The sequence below is a fragment of the Coregonus lavaretus genome (genome assembly GCF_964263955.1).
Source record: "Coregonus lavaretus genome assembly, chromosome: 3".
Lineage (NCBI taxonomy): Eukaryota > Metazoa > Chordata > Actinopteri > Salmoniformes > Salmonidae > Coregonus > Coregonus lavaretus.
The window spans coordinates 61,275,126-61,288,483 of NC_139990.1; the positions used below are offsets into that span (position 1 = coordinate 61,275,126).

General features: G+C 46.8%; 1 protein-coding gene across 2 annotated transcripts; it reads left to right on the plus strand.

Annotated features, from left to right (window-relative positions):
• The first annotated feature begins 8,409 nt into the window (after positions 1–8,409).
• LOC311111582 (cyclic AMP-responsive element-binding protein 3-like protein 4) lies at positions 8,410–13,140 on the plus strand. 2 transcript variants are annotated; one of them, XM_084154343.1, is made up of 10 exons: positions 8,410–8,627; positions 9,385–9,543; positions 9,711–9,975; positions 10,086–10,228; positions 10,660–10,749; positions 10,963–11,069; positions 11,339–11,407; positions 11,509–11,593; positions 11,688–11,784; positions 11,873–13,140. In XM_084154343.1, the coding sequence occupies exons 1-10, from the start codon at positions 8,580–8,582 to the stop codon at positions 12,202–12,204; spliced, it is 1,395 nt and encodes a 464-aa protein (XP_084010469.1). In that variant the 5' UTR covers positions 8,410–8,579; the 3' UTR covers positions 12,205–13,140. The 2 variants fall into 2 exon arrangements, with proteins under 2 accessions (XP_084010469.1, XP_084010470.1); XM_084154344.1 differs by having other exon boundaries at positions 8,433–8,627; positions 9,385–9,528.
• The last annotated feature ends 218 nt before the right edge of the window (positions 13,141–13,358 follow it).

The window sequence follows — 13,358 nt, forward strand, 5'->3', positions numbered from 1 at the left end:
GGTGGCTGAGATCCCTGTTGATCTTCTTGGCCTTCCTGCAACACCTGGTGTTGTAGATGTCCTGGAGAGCAGGCAGTATGAACCCAATGGTGCGTTCGGCTGAGCGTACCACCCTCTGTAGAGCCTTGTGGTCCGCGGCGGTGGAGTTGGAGTTGTCGTACCAGGCTGTGATGCAGCCCGACAGTATGCTCTCGATGGTGCTCCTGTAGAACACTGTGAGGGCCCTCAGGGACAGGAAACATGTCTTCAGCCTCCTGAGGTTGAAGAGTCGCTGTCGTACCTTCTTCACCACAGTGTCCATGTGGTTTGACCATTTTAGCTCCTCGGAGATGTGTAAGCCGAGGAACTTGACGTTTTTGACCGTCGCCACGGTGGCCCCGTTGATGTGGATGGGGACGTGCCCAGCCTGATTCCTCCTGAAGTCCACAATCAGCTCCTTTGTTTTGCTGATGTTGAGAGAGAGGTAGTTTACCTGGCACCACGCAGGCAGAGTGCCTGCCTCCTCTCTGTAGGCCGTCAAGCCATTGTTGGTAATCAGGCCTACTACTGTCGTGTCATCAGCGAACTTGATGATGGAGTTGGAACTGTGTGAGGCCACACAGTCGTGGGTATACAAGGAGTACAGGAGGGGACTGAGGACGCACCCTTGTGGGGCCCCAGTGTTGAGTACAATACAGTACAGTAGAGTACAGTACAATACAGTAGAGTACAGTAGTGTACAGTAAAGAAAAGTAAAGTATAGGGCACTGTATTGTACCCTACTTTACTCTAATGTACTAAACTATACTCTACTCTATTTTTCTTTACTGTACTGTACTCTATTGTACTCTACTGAATATAACTAGACTGTCCTGTGCCGTACTGTACTCTACTGTACTAAACTGCCGTACTGTAATGTAGCAGGTAGCTGACTAGTGGTGGCTATTCAGCAGCCTGATGGTCTGGGGGTAGAAGCTTTGGCCAGTCTGACAGTTTTTGCCATGATGCTCCTATACTGCCCGCGTCTGAGTGATGGAAGTGGGGAGAACAGGCCATGGCTCGGGTGGCTGAGATCCCTGTTGATCTTCTTGGCCTTCCTGCAACACCTGGTGTTGTAGATGTCCTGGAGAGCAGGCAGTATGAACCCAATGGTGCGTTCGGCTGAGCGTACCACCCTCTGTAGAGCCTTGTGGTCCGCGGCGGTGGAGTTGGAGTTGTCGTACCAGGCTGTGATGCAGCCCGACAGTATGCTCTCGATGGTGCTCCTGTAGAACACTGTGAGGGCCCTCAGGGACAGGAAACATGTCTTCAGCCTCCTGAGGTTGAAGAGTCGCTGTCGTACCTTCTTCACCACAGTGTCCATGTGGTTTGACCATTTTAGCTCCTCGGAGATGTGTAAGCCGAGGAACTTGACGTTTTTGACCGTCGCCACGGTGGCCCCGTTGATGTGGATGGGGACGTGCCCAGCCTGATTCCTCCTGAAGTCCACAATCAGCTCCTTTGTTTTGCTGATGTTGAGAGAGAGGTAGTTTACCTGGCACCACGCAGGCAGAGTGCCTGCCTCCTCTCTGTAGGCCGTCAAGCCATTGTTGGTAATCAGGCCTACTACTGTCGTGTCATCAGCGAACTTGATGATGGAGTTGGAACTGTGTGAGGCCACACAGTCGTGGGTATACAAGGAGTACAGGAGGGGACTGAGGACGCACCCTTGTGGGGCCCCAGTGTTGAGGATCTGTCACGCCCTGGCTCTGGGGACTCTTAAAAGTTGAGCCAGGGTGTGTAGTGTCTGTGTTGTGTTTTCTATGTTCATGTTCTAGTTCGTGTATTTCTATGTTGGCCGGGGTGGTTCCCAATCAGAGGCAGCTGTGGCTCGTTGTCTCTGATTGGGAACCATACTTAGGCAGCCTGTTTTGCACAGTTCATTGTGGGATCTTGTTCCGTAAGGTTTGTTTTGGTGTTTAACCTAGGACTTCACGTATCGTTTTGTTGTTTTGTTATTTGTGTATAGTACTCATTAAAAGATGTACGCCTATCACGCTGCGCCTTGGTCTGCTTCCTATAACGATTGTGACAGAAGATCCCACCAAAACAGGACCAAGCAGCGTGTTCAGGAGCAAACGTCGGGTAAGGAACTGGAGAAGTTGGCGATGTCCCAGGTGGGCGAATGGTGGTCATGGGAGGACATGTTCGCGGGCAGAGGGCCATGGGCAAAAGTTAAGGCCCTGGCGAGAGAGGAGGTACGGCGCCAACAGTGCCGTCGTCGGACAGGCGAGAGGCAACCCCAATACATTTTGGGTGGGGGGGCACACGGCATGGACGACGGGGATGCTGGAGGCAGCTACAGGACGTATCGGCGGATTAGGAGAGGAGGCCACCAGATTTGGGGGGCTGGAAGGGAGGTTGGCGGAGCCTAGAGGTAGAGCAGAGCCAACTCCCTGTACTCAGGCTAGGCAGCAGGAGGCAGCGACAGGGCGTATCTGCAGAATAGGAGAGGAGGCCACCAGGTTACGGGGGCTATTGGTCATGAGGGAGCAGGAGTTAATTGGTCAGAGGGAGGAGCTACTGGAGGCGATAAGGGAGAAGGAGAGTGTAGAGGCACGGCGAGAGGAACTGAGTAGGCAGCAGAGCAAGTGCAAGTGGTGTGTGGAAGTGGTGTGTGTCACCAGTCCGGTACGGCCCGTTCCTGATCCCCGCACTAAGCCAGTGGTGCGTGTTCCCAGTACGGCCCGACCCATTCCTGCTTCCCGCACAAGGCCAGTGGTGTGTGTTCCCAGTACGGTCCGGCCCGTTCCTGCTCCCCGCACTAAGTTAGTGGTGCGTGTTCCCAGTACGGCCCAACCCGTGCCTGCTCCCCGCACTAAGTTAGTGGTGCGTGTTCCCAGTCCGGTCCGGCCCGTTCCTGCTCCCCGCACCAAGCCAGTGGTGCGCGTCGCCAGCCCGGTCCGGCCCGTTCCTGCTCCCCGCACCAAGCCAGTGGTGCGCGTCGCCAGCCCGGTCCGGCCCGTGCCTGCTCCCCGCACCAAGCCAGTGGTGCGCGTCGCCAGCCCGGTCCGGCCCGTTCCTGCTCCCCGCACCAAGCCAGTGGTGCGCGTCGCCAGCCCGGTCCGGCCCGTTCCTGCTCCCCGCACCAAGCCAGTGGTGCGCGTCGCCAGCCCGGTCCGGCCCGTGCCTGCTCCCCGCACCAAGCCAGTGGTGCGCGTCGCCAGCCCGGTCCGGCCCGTTCCTGCTCCCCGCACCAAGCCAGTGGTGCGCGTCGCCAGCCCGGTCCGGCCCGTTCCTGCTCCCCGCACCAAGCCAGTGGTGCGCGTCGCCAGCCCGTTCCGGCCCGTTCCTGCTCCCCGCACCAAGCCAGTGGTGCGCGTCGCCAGCCCGGTCCGGCCCGTTCCTGCTCCCCGCACCAAGCCAGTGGTGCGCGTCGTCAGTCCGGCACAGCCCGTGCCTGCTGCTCCACACCGGAGCCTGAGCAATCCGCTCCACCGGTGTCCAGTCCAGCTCCGGCCAGCGGGACCAGACCAGGGGCGCTACGGGGGGGTAGCGAGAGAGTGGTGGTCACGCCCGGAGCCGGATCCGCCTCCGAGGCGGAATGCCCACCCAGCCCCTACCCTCTTGAGTTTGGTTGGCGCGGTCGCAGTCCGCACCTTTGGGGGGGGGTACTGTCACGCCCTGGCTCTGGGGACTCTTAAAAGTTGAGCCAGGGTGTGTAGTGTCTGTGTTGTGTTTTCTATGTTCATGTTCTAGTTCGTGTATTTCTATGTTGGCCGGGGTGGTTCCCAATCAGAGGCAGCTGTGGCTCGTTGTCTCTGATTGGGAACCATACTTAGGCAGCCTGTTTTGCACAGTTCATTGTGGGATCTTGTTCCATAAGGTTTGTTTTGGTGTTTAACCTAGGACTTCACGTATCGTTTTGTTGTTTTGTTATTTGTGTATAGTACTCATTAAAAGATGTACGCCTATCACGCTGCGCCTTGGTCTGCTTCCTATAACGATCGTGACAGGATCAGTGTGGAGGAGGTGATGTTGCCTACCTTCACCACCTGGGGGCGGTCCATCAGGAAGTTCAGGACCCAGTTGCATAGGAAGGAGTTCAGTCCCAGGGCCGTGAGCTTTGTGGTGAGTTTAGAGGGCAATATGGTATTGAAGGCCGAGCTGTAGTCGATGAACAGCATCCTCACATATCCTCACACTCCTTTTGTCCAGGTGGGTGAGGGCAGTGCAATGGCGATTGCGTTTTGCCATGGATCTGTCGGGCGGTAGGCAAATTGGAGAGGGTCGAGTGTGTTGAGGAGGTGATGTGGTCTTTGACTAGCCTCTCGAAGCACTTCATGACTGAAGTGAGTGCTACAGGTCGGTAGTTATTCAGTTCAGTTACTTTCCCTTTCTTGGGCACAGGGATGATAGTGGACATCTTGAAGCAGGAGGGGATAATGGCCTAAGCTAGAGAGAGATGAAAATGTCCGACAACACATCAGCTAGCTGGTCTGCACATGCTCTGAGGTTGCGGCTAGGGATGCTATATGGGCCGACAGCCTTGCCAGAGATAACACGTTTGAATGACTTACATACGTCCTCTGTGGAGACCGTAAGCACGTAGCCCTCGTTGGGGCACTCCTGGGCAGATCAGAGTCGTTATGCTTGAAGCATGAGAAAAAGGTGTTTAGTTCGTCCGGTAGAGCGCCGTTGGTGTCTGCGACATGACTGGCTTTCTTTTTGTAATCCATGATCGTTAGAAGCCCCTGCCACAGCGTCTCGTGTCTGACCCACTTTGTCCATATACTTGTGTCTTGCCATCTTAATCGATCTGCGTTGGTCGTATTTCTACTGTTTAACCATACAATTGTCCCCGGTCACCTTGCCGTGTTTATAAGCAGCATCTCTCTCTTTCAGTTTCCTGGCAAGGCTGCCATCAATCCACGTTTTTTTATTTGCTCATTCAGCAGACGCTCTTATCTTGTTTTTTTATTTTTTATTTTTTTTATTTCACCTTTATTTAACCAGGTAAACCAGTTGAGAACAAGTTCTCATTTACAACTGCGACCTGGCCAAGATAAAGCAAAGCAGTGCGATAAAAACAATAACACAGAGTTACATATGGGGTAAAACAAAACAAAGTCAAAAATACAACAGAAATAAATATATATACAGTGTGTGCAAATGTAGCAAGTTATGGAGGTAAGGCAATAAATAGGCTATAGTGCAAAATAATTACAATTAGTATTAACACTGGAATGATAGATGTGCAAGAGATTATGTGCAAATAGAGATACTGGGGTACAAATGAGCAAAATAAATAACAATATAGGGATGAGGTAGTTGGGCGGGCTAATTTCAGATGGGCTGTGTACAGGTGCAGTGATCGGTAAGGTGCTCTGACAACTGATGCTTAAAGTTGAATGCACTGACAGTCAGTGCATTCAACTAAGGTAGATAAAGAACATATCACAGTCATAGTAAGAAAATAAAAACATCTGTAACCGTTACTAAGAATGATATTGTAGTTGAAGTGGTCTGTCGGTTTATTCTGTAGGTTGGACTACTTTGAACATCATCGCTGCCAGTTTTAAAGCTTTTGAAAAAGCTAACTTTCAGTGCATTTGACAGATGGTAGCAATAATAAATATTCTGTTGCAGTCTTCAGTTGGCTCCTCTTTCCTATATTATTGTTATATAATGCTTACTTCATTGAGAATGTGCAGCTGAAATTTGTCCATAGAATCAATGTCAGAAAAATACATATTTTCGCCCATATAAGACATATTTTGAACGTCCATATAAGACGTCTCTACGACGTCCGGAAAATATGTATTTTCAATATCCTGAAAATACGTATTTTCGACATCCATTTCAGACGTATTTTTGATATAAGTCTTCTAACCTTTAATTCAGCACCTGAAATGCACGTAATGTCAATGTCTGGAAAAGTATTTTCAAAGTAATTTTGCTTACTGGGTAATGTAGGTTATTATATCCTGTATAGAATAAAAATATATTGATTGCATAGTATATTGTGAAGACTTTAGGCCCATCTGTTTTTCAAAAGATTACCAACACAATTTAATGTATTTATTGAGAGAGGCAGAAATTGCTGATGCTACAACCCAGTTCTTATGAGGTGAGATCATGTGAGATCATAAACAGACAAACCTTGCCTTGTATAAAAAATAGAAAAACAGAGTACCATGAGTCATATAAAACTGCCCTATTTTGCAGGAGATCCTATTTAGACAGACAACAGTTTATATTTGCCATAATAAAACCATAATACAAATAAACCATAAAACACAATATACAGTATAAAGGACATTAATATATTAAATACATTGTCTGACATTTTGGCTAAAGGCCTGGTTTGGAATTCAGCATGTAGATATAGCTTTTGAATTCAGCATGTAGATATATAGCTTTTGAATTTATGGCGTTATTATATGACCATGAATGCTCAACGACACATTGTGTTCCCTCCAGCTCCAGATATTGTTAAAGGTCCGTCTCCACCAAAAGCTCCTCCCAATAATCCTTGAAGAACATGACATTGGAAGAGTTCTGACAAAACTGCTTTAGCCCAGGCCAGATACTGGGGTGCACATAGGTATAGAAGATGAGATATCCACTCAAGCATGAGAGCAGGTTTCTAAGCTGTGCCAGGAACACAGCACAGACTGAATCAAGGCTGTGACCAAAGATGTTGTTAAAATGGAGGGCAACGTGGCGGTAGGGCACTGGGTATGGTATGGTGCAGAGACTGAGGGCATTGGGCCTGAGTGGGCAGTCTCTACCCAGGTCAGCCCCCTCCTGTGAAGCACTTCCAGGTTGGCCTCCACCAGGCAGTAGGTTTGCAACCACATTTGTGCTCAGCACTGCTTTTTCTTCCTCTGCTTGGCTCAGGGTCACTGGGTTGAAGGCCTCAGCCTTGTACTCTTGTTCGAGTCTCTGTTGTAGTTTCTCAAGTAAAGGTCCTATTTCACCTACCTCACAAAACAAACAAAGAATGCCCTGCCACAGACACAATAGATGCGAGGCAATTCAAGTGAGTCGGCTATTTCAGCTCATGATACATTGCATGATGCTTGTCCATACATATAATGAATTATAAATAACAGAACTAGAGAATATGTTATATGTCAAATAACTGGACCTCAGATCTGTGGCCATCAAGGACTGCAGTTGTGCACGTCCCTGCCTTATACAAACCACACTGGCATGCGAGCTACGTAGGCCTACCTCTTTGGCCAACAGGCGATATCTGGACAGTTTTTCAGATGATGGGTCGTCTCCTCGGCACAGTCTTCGGGCAAGTGACCTGTGGAAAGTGACTGCAGACATACTCTGTCATATGTCTCTGGATGGCACCAGTAATCCCCTGGCCACGCACACTTGGAGCCACCCGCAGCCATGCCCAACAATGGTCTCCACACCATCAACTAGCAGGACAGACTTTCGCCACCTACAGGGTAAAGGGAATTATACAATTTCACAAAGGTGCATTCAAGATCGCAACATTTGGCTGCCGTTTCCATTGTTGATCAATCAATCAACTACAAAGAATGGTGAGACAAAAATATCAGTGCCTATTGGAAGTAGATGAGGGCAAAGAGAGCAGTGAACACATACAAAGATTGACTCACCACCCTGCTATCCATTTTTACAAGGAACACCAACCGACCAGGCTCTTCCAACCATCATTGATAATGTTCCAGCCATGTAGTCCAAGCCATCAAAACTGCTTTGAGATATCCATGACCTGTTCAAAGTCGCTCTCGAGCCAGACAGAACTCCAGACCGTGTGACATACTTTCAGATTTTGCCTTATCCCCTGGTTTTGCTCTATCCTGCAGCAAAAACGTCTCATTAGAGAATGTTGGCAAAAGTATTTATTTTTATTTTTTTTATTTCACCTTTATTTAACCAGGTAAGCCAGTTGAGAACAGGTTCTCATATACAACTGCGACCTGGCCAAGATAAAGCAAAGCAGTGCAATAAAAACAACACAGAGTTACATATGGGGTAAAAAACATAAAGTCAAAAATACAACAGAAAATATATATACAGTGTGTGCAGTATAGGCCTTTGCACATTTTTGTTGCTGAATCTGCGAATGAAAACACAATTTAAGAACTCAATACATTACCGTAACTGATCCTTTCCAGTATTTCCAGCATTATCTCTAATTCACTACGACATTGTGCCTCCAAAGTATTCACACCCTCTTCAGTTTTTTTTATTGGTAAATTGCCCTGCCCAATCAAAGGCGCAAAGTGGGAGGGACTTCGGAGTTATTTGACACTTATGAACTGCACAACGTCGGTGTAAATGTACTGATTTATAAAAGAGACATGTTTTTGCATAAAGGAATAAGTAAGATACAGAGAGAAATCCACATACTCTATCAGTTAGTGATTTTAGAGCCAACGGTTGCGCTTAGGCGACGCACATGCGCCGTGTTAGTATGGTTATTCGCCCTCCGGGATGATTGACATAAGAATTGCCAGCTGGATTTTCGGGAGAAATGCGTCTGACACTGGTTGATCTTAAACACTACTCGTCTGCATTTTTCTACTCACGTTGGGCCTACTATTGTTGTAATGCACTTGAAGTAGACCTATATGTATATATTCGGAAGAATCATCGCTTCTGAAAACAGCAGCAGACAAGTAAGTTGTTTGTGGTGACATGAGGCTATAGTCGGAGAGTACAATGTAACTCTTGTTTATCCGGCTTGACAGGGAAGGGAATCCTACACATGATCGAGGTATAGTGTCAAACTCAACATCTAATACGAACCAAGAAGGCAATCGTTTACGAATGTTGAATTTTAATGGATAAACTTTATTCAAGTTCCGCCATTTAATAGTGTGAGATAATTATCTGAACACTTGGCTGAAATATGCAGGCAATAGCCTACAATATAGAAAACATACGTATAGACAGACTACAGTTTATTATAGACTACTGGTGTGGGTCACGTGCTATTATTATTTCTGCTAGCCTAACTAGTAGGCCTACATATTAAATATGAGGGCCAAAAAGTGTAACAGTTGTGATTTTATGAGGGGTACAATTGCTATTGAGAAATGCAACTGTGTGTGTGTGTGTAGGTGTGTGTGTGTAGGTGTGTGTGTGTGTGCGCGCGTGTGTGTGTACCAGGATGCTGATATCCTCTTGCGAAAGGACTCCCACTGATCAAACTGTAATAATAGAAATAGCTCCACCCTTTAACAGCTCTCTGAGCAGTTGCCACACCTTCTTCATACTTTATAAATCTTCACTTACAACAACATAGATATGAGTTTCAAACACTTCAATAGCAAAGAGTTGTAATATTGACAGTGCAATAAGAGAAGTACACAAAAGTGAACTGAATTTATAAATATTTTGTAATACTTCTAACTGCTGTTTTGTTTCTTCTAGGACATGGATGTAGAGAATGGAGAGCTGTTTTTCGGACACAAGGAGGAGGACAGTATGACAGAGGAGAGTTGGGGACTGGAAGGGCCATTTTCTTGCTCTGATGTCATCTATGCTGGCTCTGAAAAACCCCTGGATGAATGCACGGTAGACCCCCAAAGTGTGCGGATGGTTTCCCATTATGACTAGTTGTACAATATAGTGAGCCAAGTTGTAAAGACCTGGGGCTATATTTACTCAACTTTATTTATTAACACATTATTAACATGTAATAATGTATTATACTTATTTGCTTAAAGTATTACCAAATTTCTCTCCATATGTTACAGGGTCTAAACGATAGCGAGCCAGAGGATGTGCTTTATGCCATCAACCCAAATGACGTCTTCCCTACCAGAGCCCCAGTGGAGACCTCCTCAGAGAGCGACAGTGGCATCTCCGAGGAACCCTGCTCCGAGAGCCCCCTTGCTGCCACAGTGGACCCCTCTCAGGCCCCTGCAACTATCTATCAGGTGGTCTATGACATCAGCACCCTGGCCAACATCAAGACGGAGCCAGAGCAGCATAGTGTCGATGTCATTTCCATAGAACTGGGTGAGTGTGTGTGTGTTTGTGTGTGTGTACACTAGCACGCGCATCTGCGTATGTGAGTCCATGTGTGTTGGGTGGGAGTTTACTCTCTTTTCCTATGTCTTCTGCTACAGATGAGTGGAGTTCTCAGATGTTGATCTCGGAGTCCTGTGTCGTCAACGAGTTACCCCTAGTATCTGCTGGGAGATTTGACCATGGTCACCTTTCTACCCCCTCAGTTTCCACCTCCAGCCCCACCAGTCCAGACAGCCCGCTGGTGAGACTTAAAAGGGGCACATTTACTCTAAAATCAGCGTTTGTCAGATATTTTCACACCACAAAAGTGGTCTAATGTCAAGATGAGTCCATATTCAATGGCATCTGTTGTGAAGATCCCGCCATGTGCATTAGGAGAAAGCTGCAGGGCTCAATCCCAAATGAATAGGGAATGTTTTTACCATCTAATTAGATGTAATTACACAGTGACAATCTTTCCCGCTTATTTATAATTGAGGCCTGCAAATGTATTGTAAAGATGTGGTGAAATCCACAAGCCTCAATCCCTAATGAATGGGGAAGATAGGCACAATAAGAAGATAGTGGGGGAGGGGGATTGTTAGTCTGAGACCCCAGGTGTTTGTTCAAGTGTCTCTTTTTGGGATTATGGCGGTGTGGATTATAAACACAATGTCCTCTTCTCCTGATCAGCTTTACCCCGATCTCACGCTGACTGAAGAGGAGCAGAAACTGCTGAACCAAGAGGGGATCTCTCTGCCCAACAACCTGCCCCTCACCAAGGTCAGACACTCGCACGGTAGATGGTACACTATTCTATGTACCCCAAAGTCATTACTCCCCTGCATGCCCTTGGATTACATTACTTTTACATGACAACTTTGACATCACAAATGACTTCGTTGTATATTTTATATGATTTCAGTGAAATTGACTGAAATTGTTTAGCTCTGAGTTGAATTGCATCTAAATGTATTGGACTGAATTCCCTTCTAGGCCGAGGAACGGATTCTGAAAAAAGTGAGACGCAAAATACGCAACAAACAGTCAGCCCAGGACAGCCGTCGCAGGAAGAAAGACTATGTAGACGGGCTGGAGAGCAGGTTAGGCCTGAGGCTTCTATTAGGCTCCATGAAAATTGGACCCACCATATAGTCCATGGTGGATAACCTCTATAAACAAGTCACTTGCATTTCCTTACCATTTTCACTTGTGGTAGAACAGCGAGGCATTTGCAGTAGGAAGTCCTCACAATGTGTCCTTCTGTTGTATTCTGCCACTGAGTTATTGTTGACTCTCCCCAATGGGGCGACACTGTCGGACAGTAGGAATGCTTTTCTGTCAGTGACCCTAGGTATTGTCTGTGTCTCAGGGCAGCGGCTTGCTCAGCCCAAAACAAAGAGCTGCAGAGGACCGTGGAACAGCTGGAGAAACACAACATGTAAGTCAATTGGCTAACATCACCTTTTTGCACTGATGATGCTCAATGATGATGTTCGTGTCTTGTTTGTTCTGGTGTTTTTATAATATCTCCATGCACAGGTCTCTCCTGGCTCAGCTGCGCAGACTACAGTCTCTGATCAAGCAGACGGTCACTAAAGCAGCACAGACCAGCACCTGCGTCATGGTGAGATCAACATGTCTTTCCTCCATGCCTTTGGATACTTTCAGGGTGATCTTTAAAAAAGTGAATTGAACGTGTGTGTGTTTTTTCCCAACAGATTATCATCTTCTCTCTGGGCCTCATCATCTTCCCAAGTTACAGCCCCTTCCACTGGGGCGCCACATCCATAGAAGAGGACTATACACCAAAAGGGGGTTAGTTATCCATTTAGGAATTAATAATAGATTTTTCTTATGAAAACGATGAAAGTTAAATAGCCTTCCCTCTTCTTTACCGTTTCAGTTATCTCCAGAAACATCCTCACAGATCCTGCTTCATCTTTGCAAGCTGCTGAGGATGTGGACAACCATATCATTCAGCCTGAGTCCCTACCCGTTTCCCGTGACCTCAGTCAATCAGATCCCCCGGATGCTTCCAAAATACTAAAGCAACCAATAGAAAGTCCCGAAATCACTGACATTGAGGGTGTGGCCCTAGAGGAGAGCCAACCAGGGAACAGCTCGACTCTGGTTGACGGGCAGACTGAACCCCTGGCCCTGGGCCTGGTGTCAGCAACAGGAAAAGGGAGCACAAGCCTTGACCCCACCAAACCAACCCACGCTGATGAGATGTAGACAGTGTTGATGAACTAGTTTGACTACATTCCATTTGCTTTATTGTGCTCTTCAAAGCTTCTTGCATTCGTTATGGACAAGTCCAATATGCTGCCCCATTACCACATTGGTTTTCAACCAGACCCCTTTGGGTGCCTTAAATGCCTAACCATGGCCTTACTCTTTTTTGGTGCTGTGGTGCAAGCAAGGTTTAATCTGGGATTCGGTGGAATGGTCCTCAAAATGGGTTACATTTTTTTGACTGTTTTGACTTTTCTATTTAAGTACCACTTCTTAATGTTTGTATGGTAAAGGTTTTAGTACATTTCCAACTTTGAACTCTGAGGAGTTAGTTAGCACATCCTGTGGGAAGGATGAAGGTTGTTAGATTGTAGCTGGAAAAACACCACAGATATTAATATATTGTTTTGGCTATGCATACTTTAAGCAGTTCTTGGTGTACACCACACACACACACTCATTGAAAGTGAGCCTACACCAATGGATTATGTTCTGGACTAACTACCTACTCGTGTGTAGAGTAACATGTTTGTGAAACTGCCTAGCTAGTTTCTGACTGGCATCTGTGCTCAATGTAGTTTGCAGCTCTCATAACTGAATGCTGAGAGACTCATTTTGCACTGTAAGCAAACTGTCCTTTGGCCCTCATTCGGTTAAGAGATAAACAGTGTGTACAATCCAAACATGTCCTTATCTTAAGCATGACATTGTGGTCCAAATGTATACTCTTCACAGAACTTGCTATCCTAATTTTAGTGGTTGCTGGTGTCCTATTTTATGTGATTTACTTTATATTTATTAAATGGGAACAATACTGTTTTTGCTTTATAGTAATTATATAGCCTACCTGAAGTTTGACTATTCAGAGCATTGAAGAAATCCATGAAAAAATGTAGTGGGTCATGTAGTCCACAGCAGTAAAAACTGGTGATATTCTTCCCTGTGTTTTGCAAGCCCTCAATACAGTATGTGGAAACTCTCAAATACTTTTGGCCGCATGGTATCAATTCACTTATAATATAATAATAATATGCCATTTAGCAGACGCTTTTATCCAAAGCGACTTACAGTCGTGCGTGCATACATTTTTGTGTATGGGTGGTCCCGGGGATCGAACCCACTACCTTGGCGTTACAAGCGCCGTGCTCTACCAG

Excerpts from the sequence above, each read along its gene's own strand:
- LOC311111582 (XM_084154343.1), top strand. The coding sequence starts at position 8,580 with ATGTATATATTCGGAAGAATCATCGCTTCTGAAAACAGCAGCAGACAA. Across the intron at positions 9,544-9,710 it reads GCACGGTAGACCCCCAAAGT|GGTCTAAACGATAGCGAGCC; the intron begins GTGCGGATGGTT and ends CATATGTTACAG. Across the intron at positions 11,408-11,508 it reads CAGCTGGAGAAACACAACAT|GTCTCTCCTGGCTCAGCTGC; the intron begins GTAAGTCAATTG and ends CTCCATGCACAG.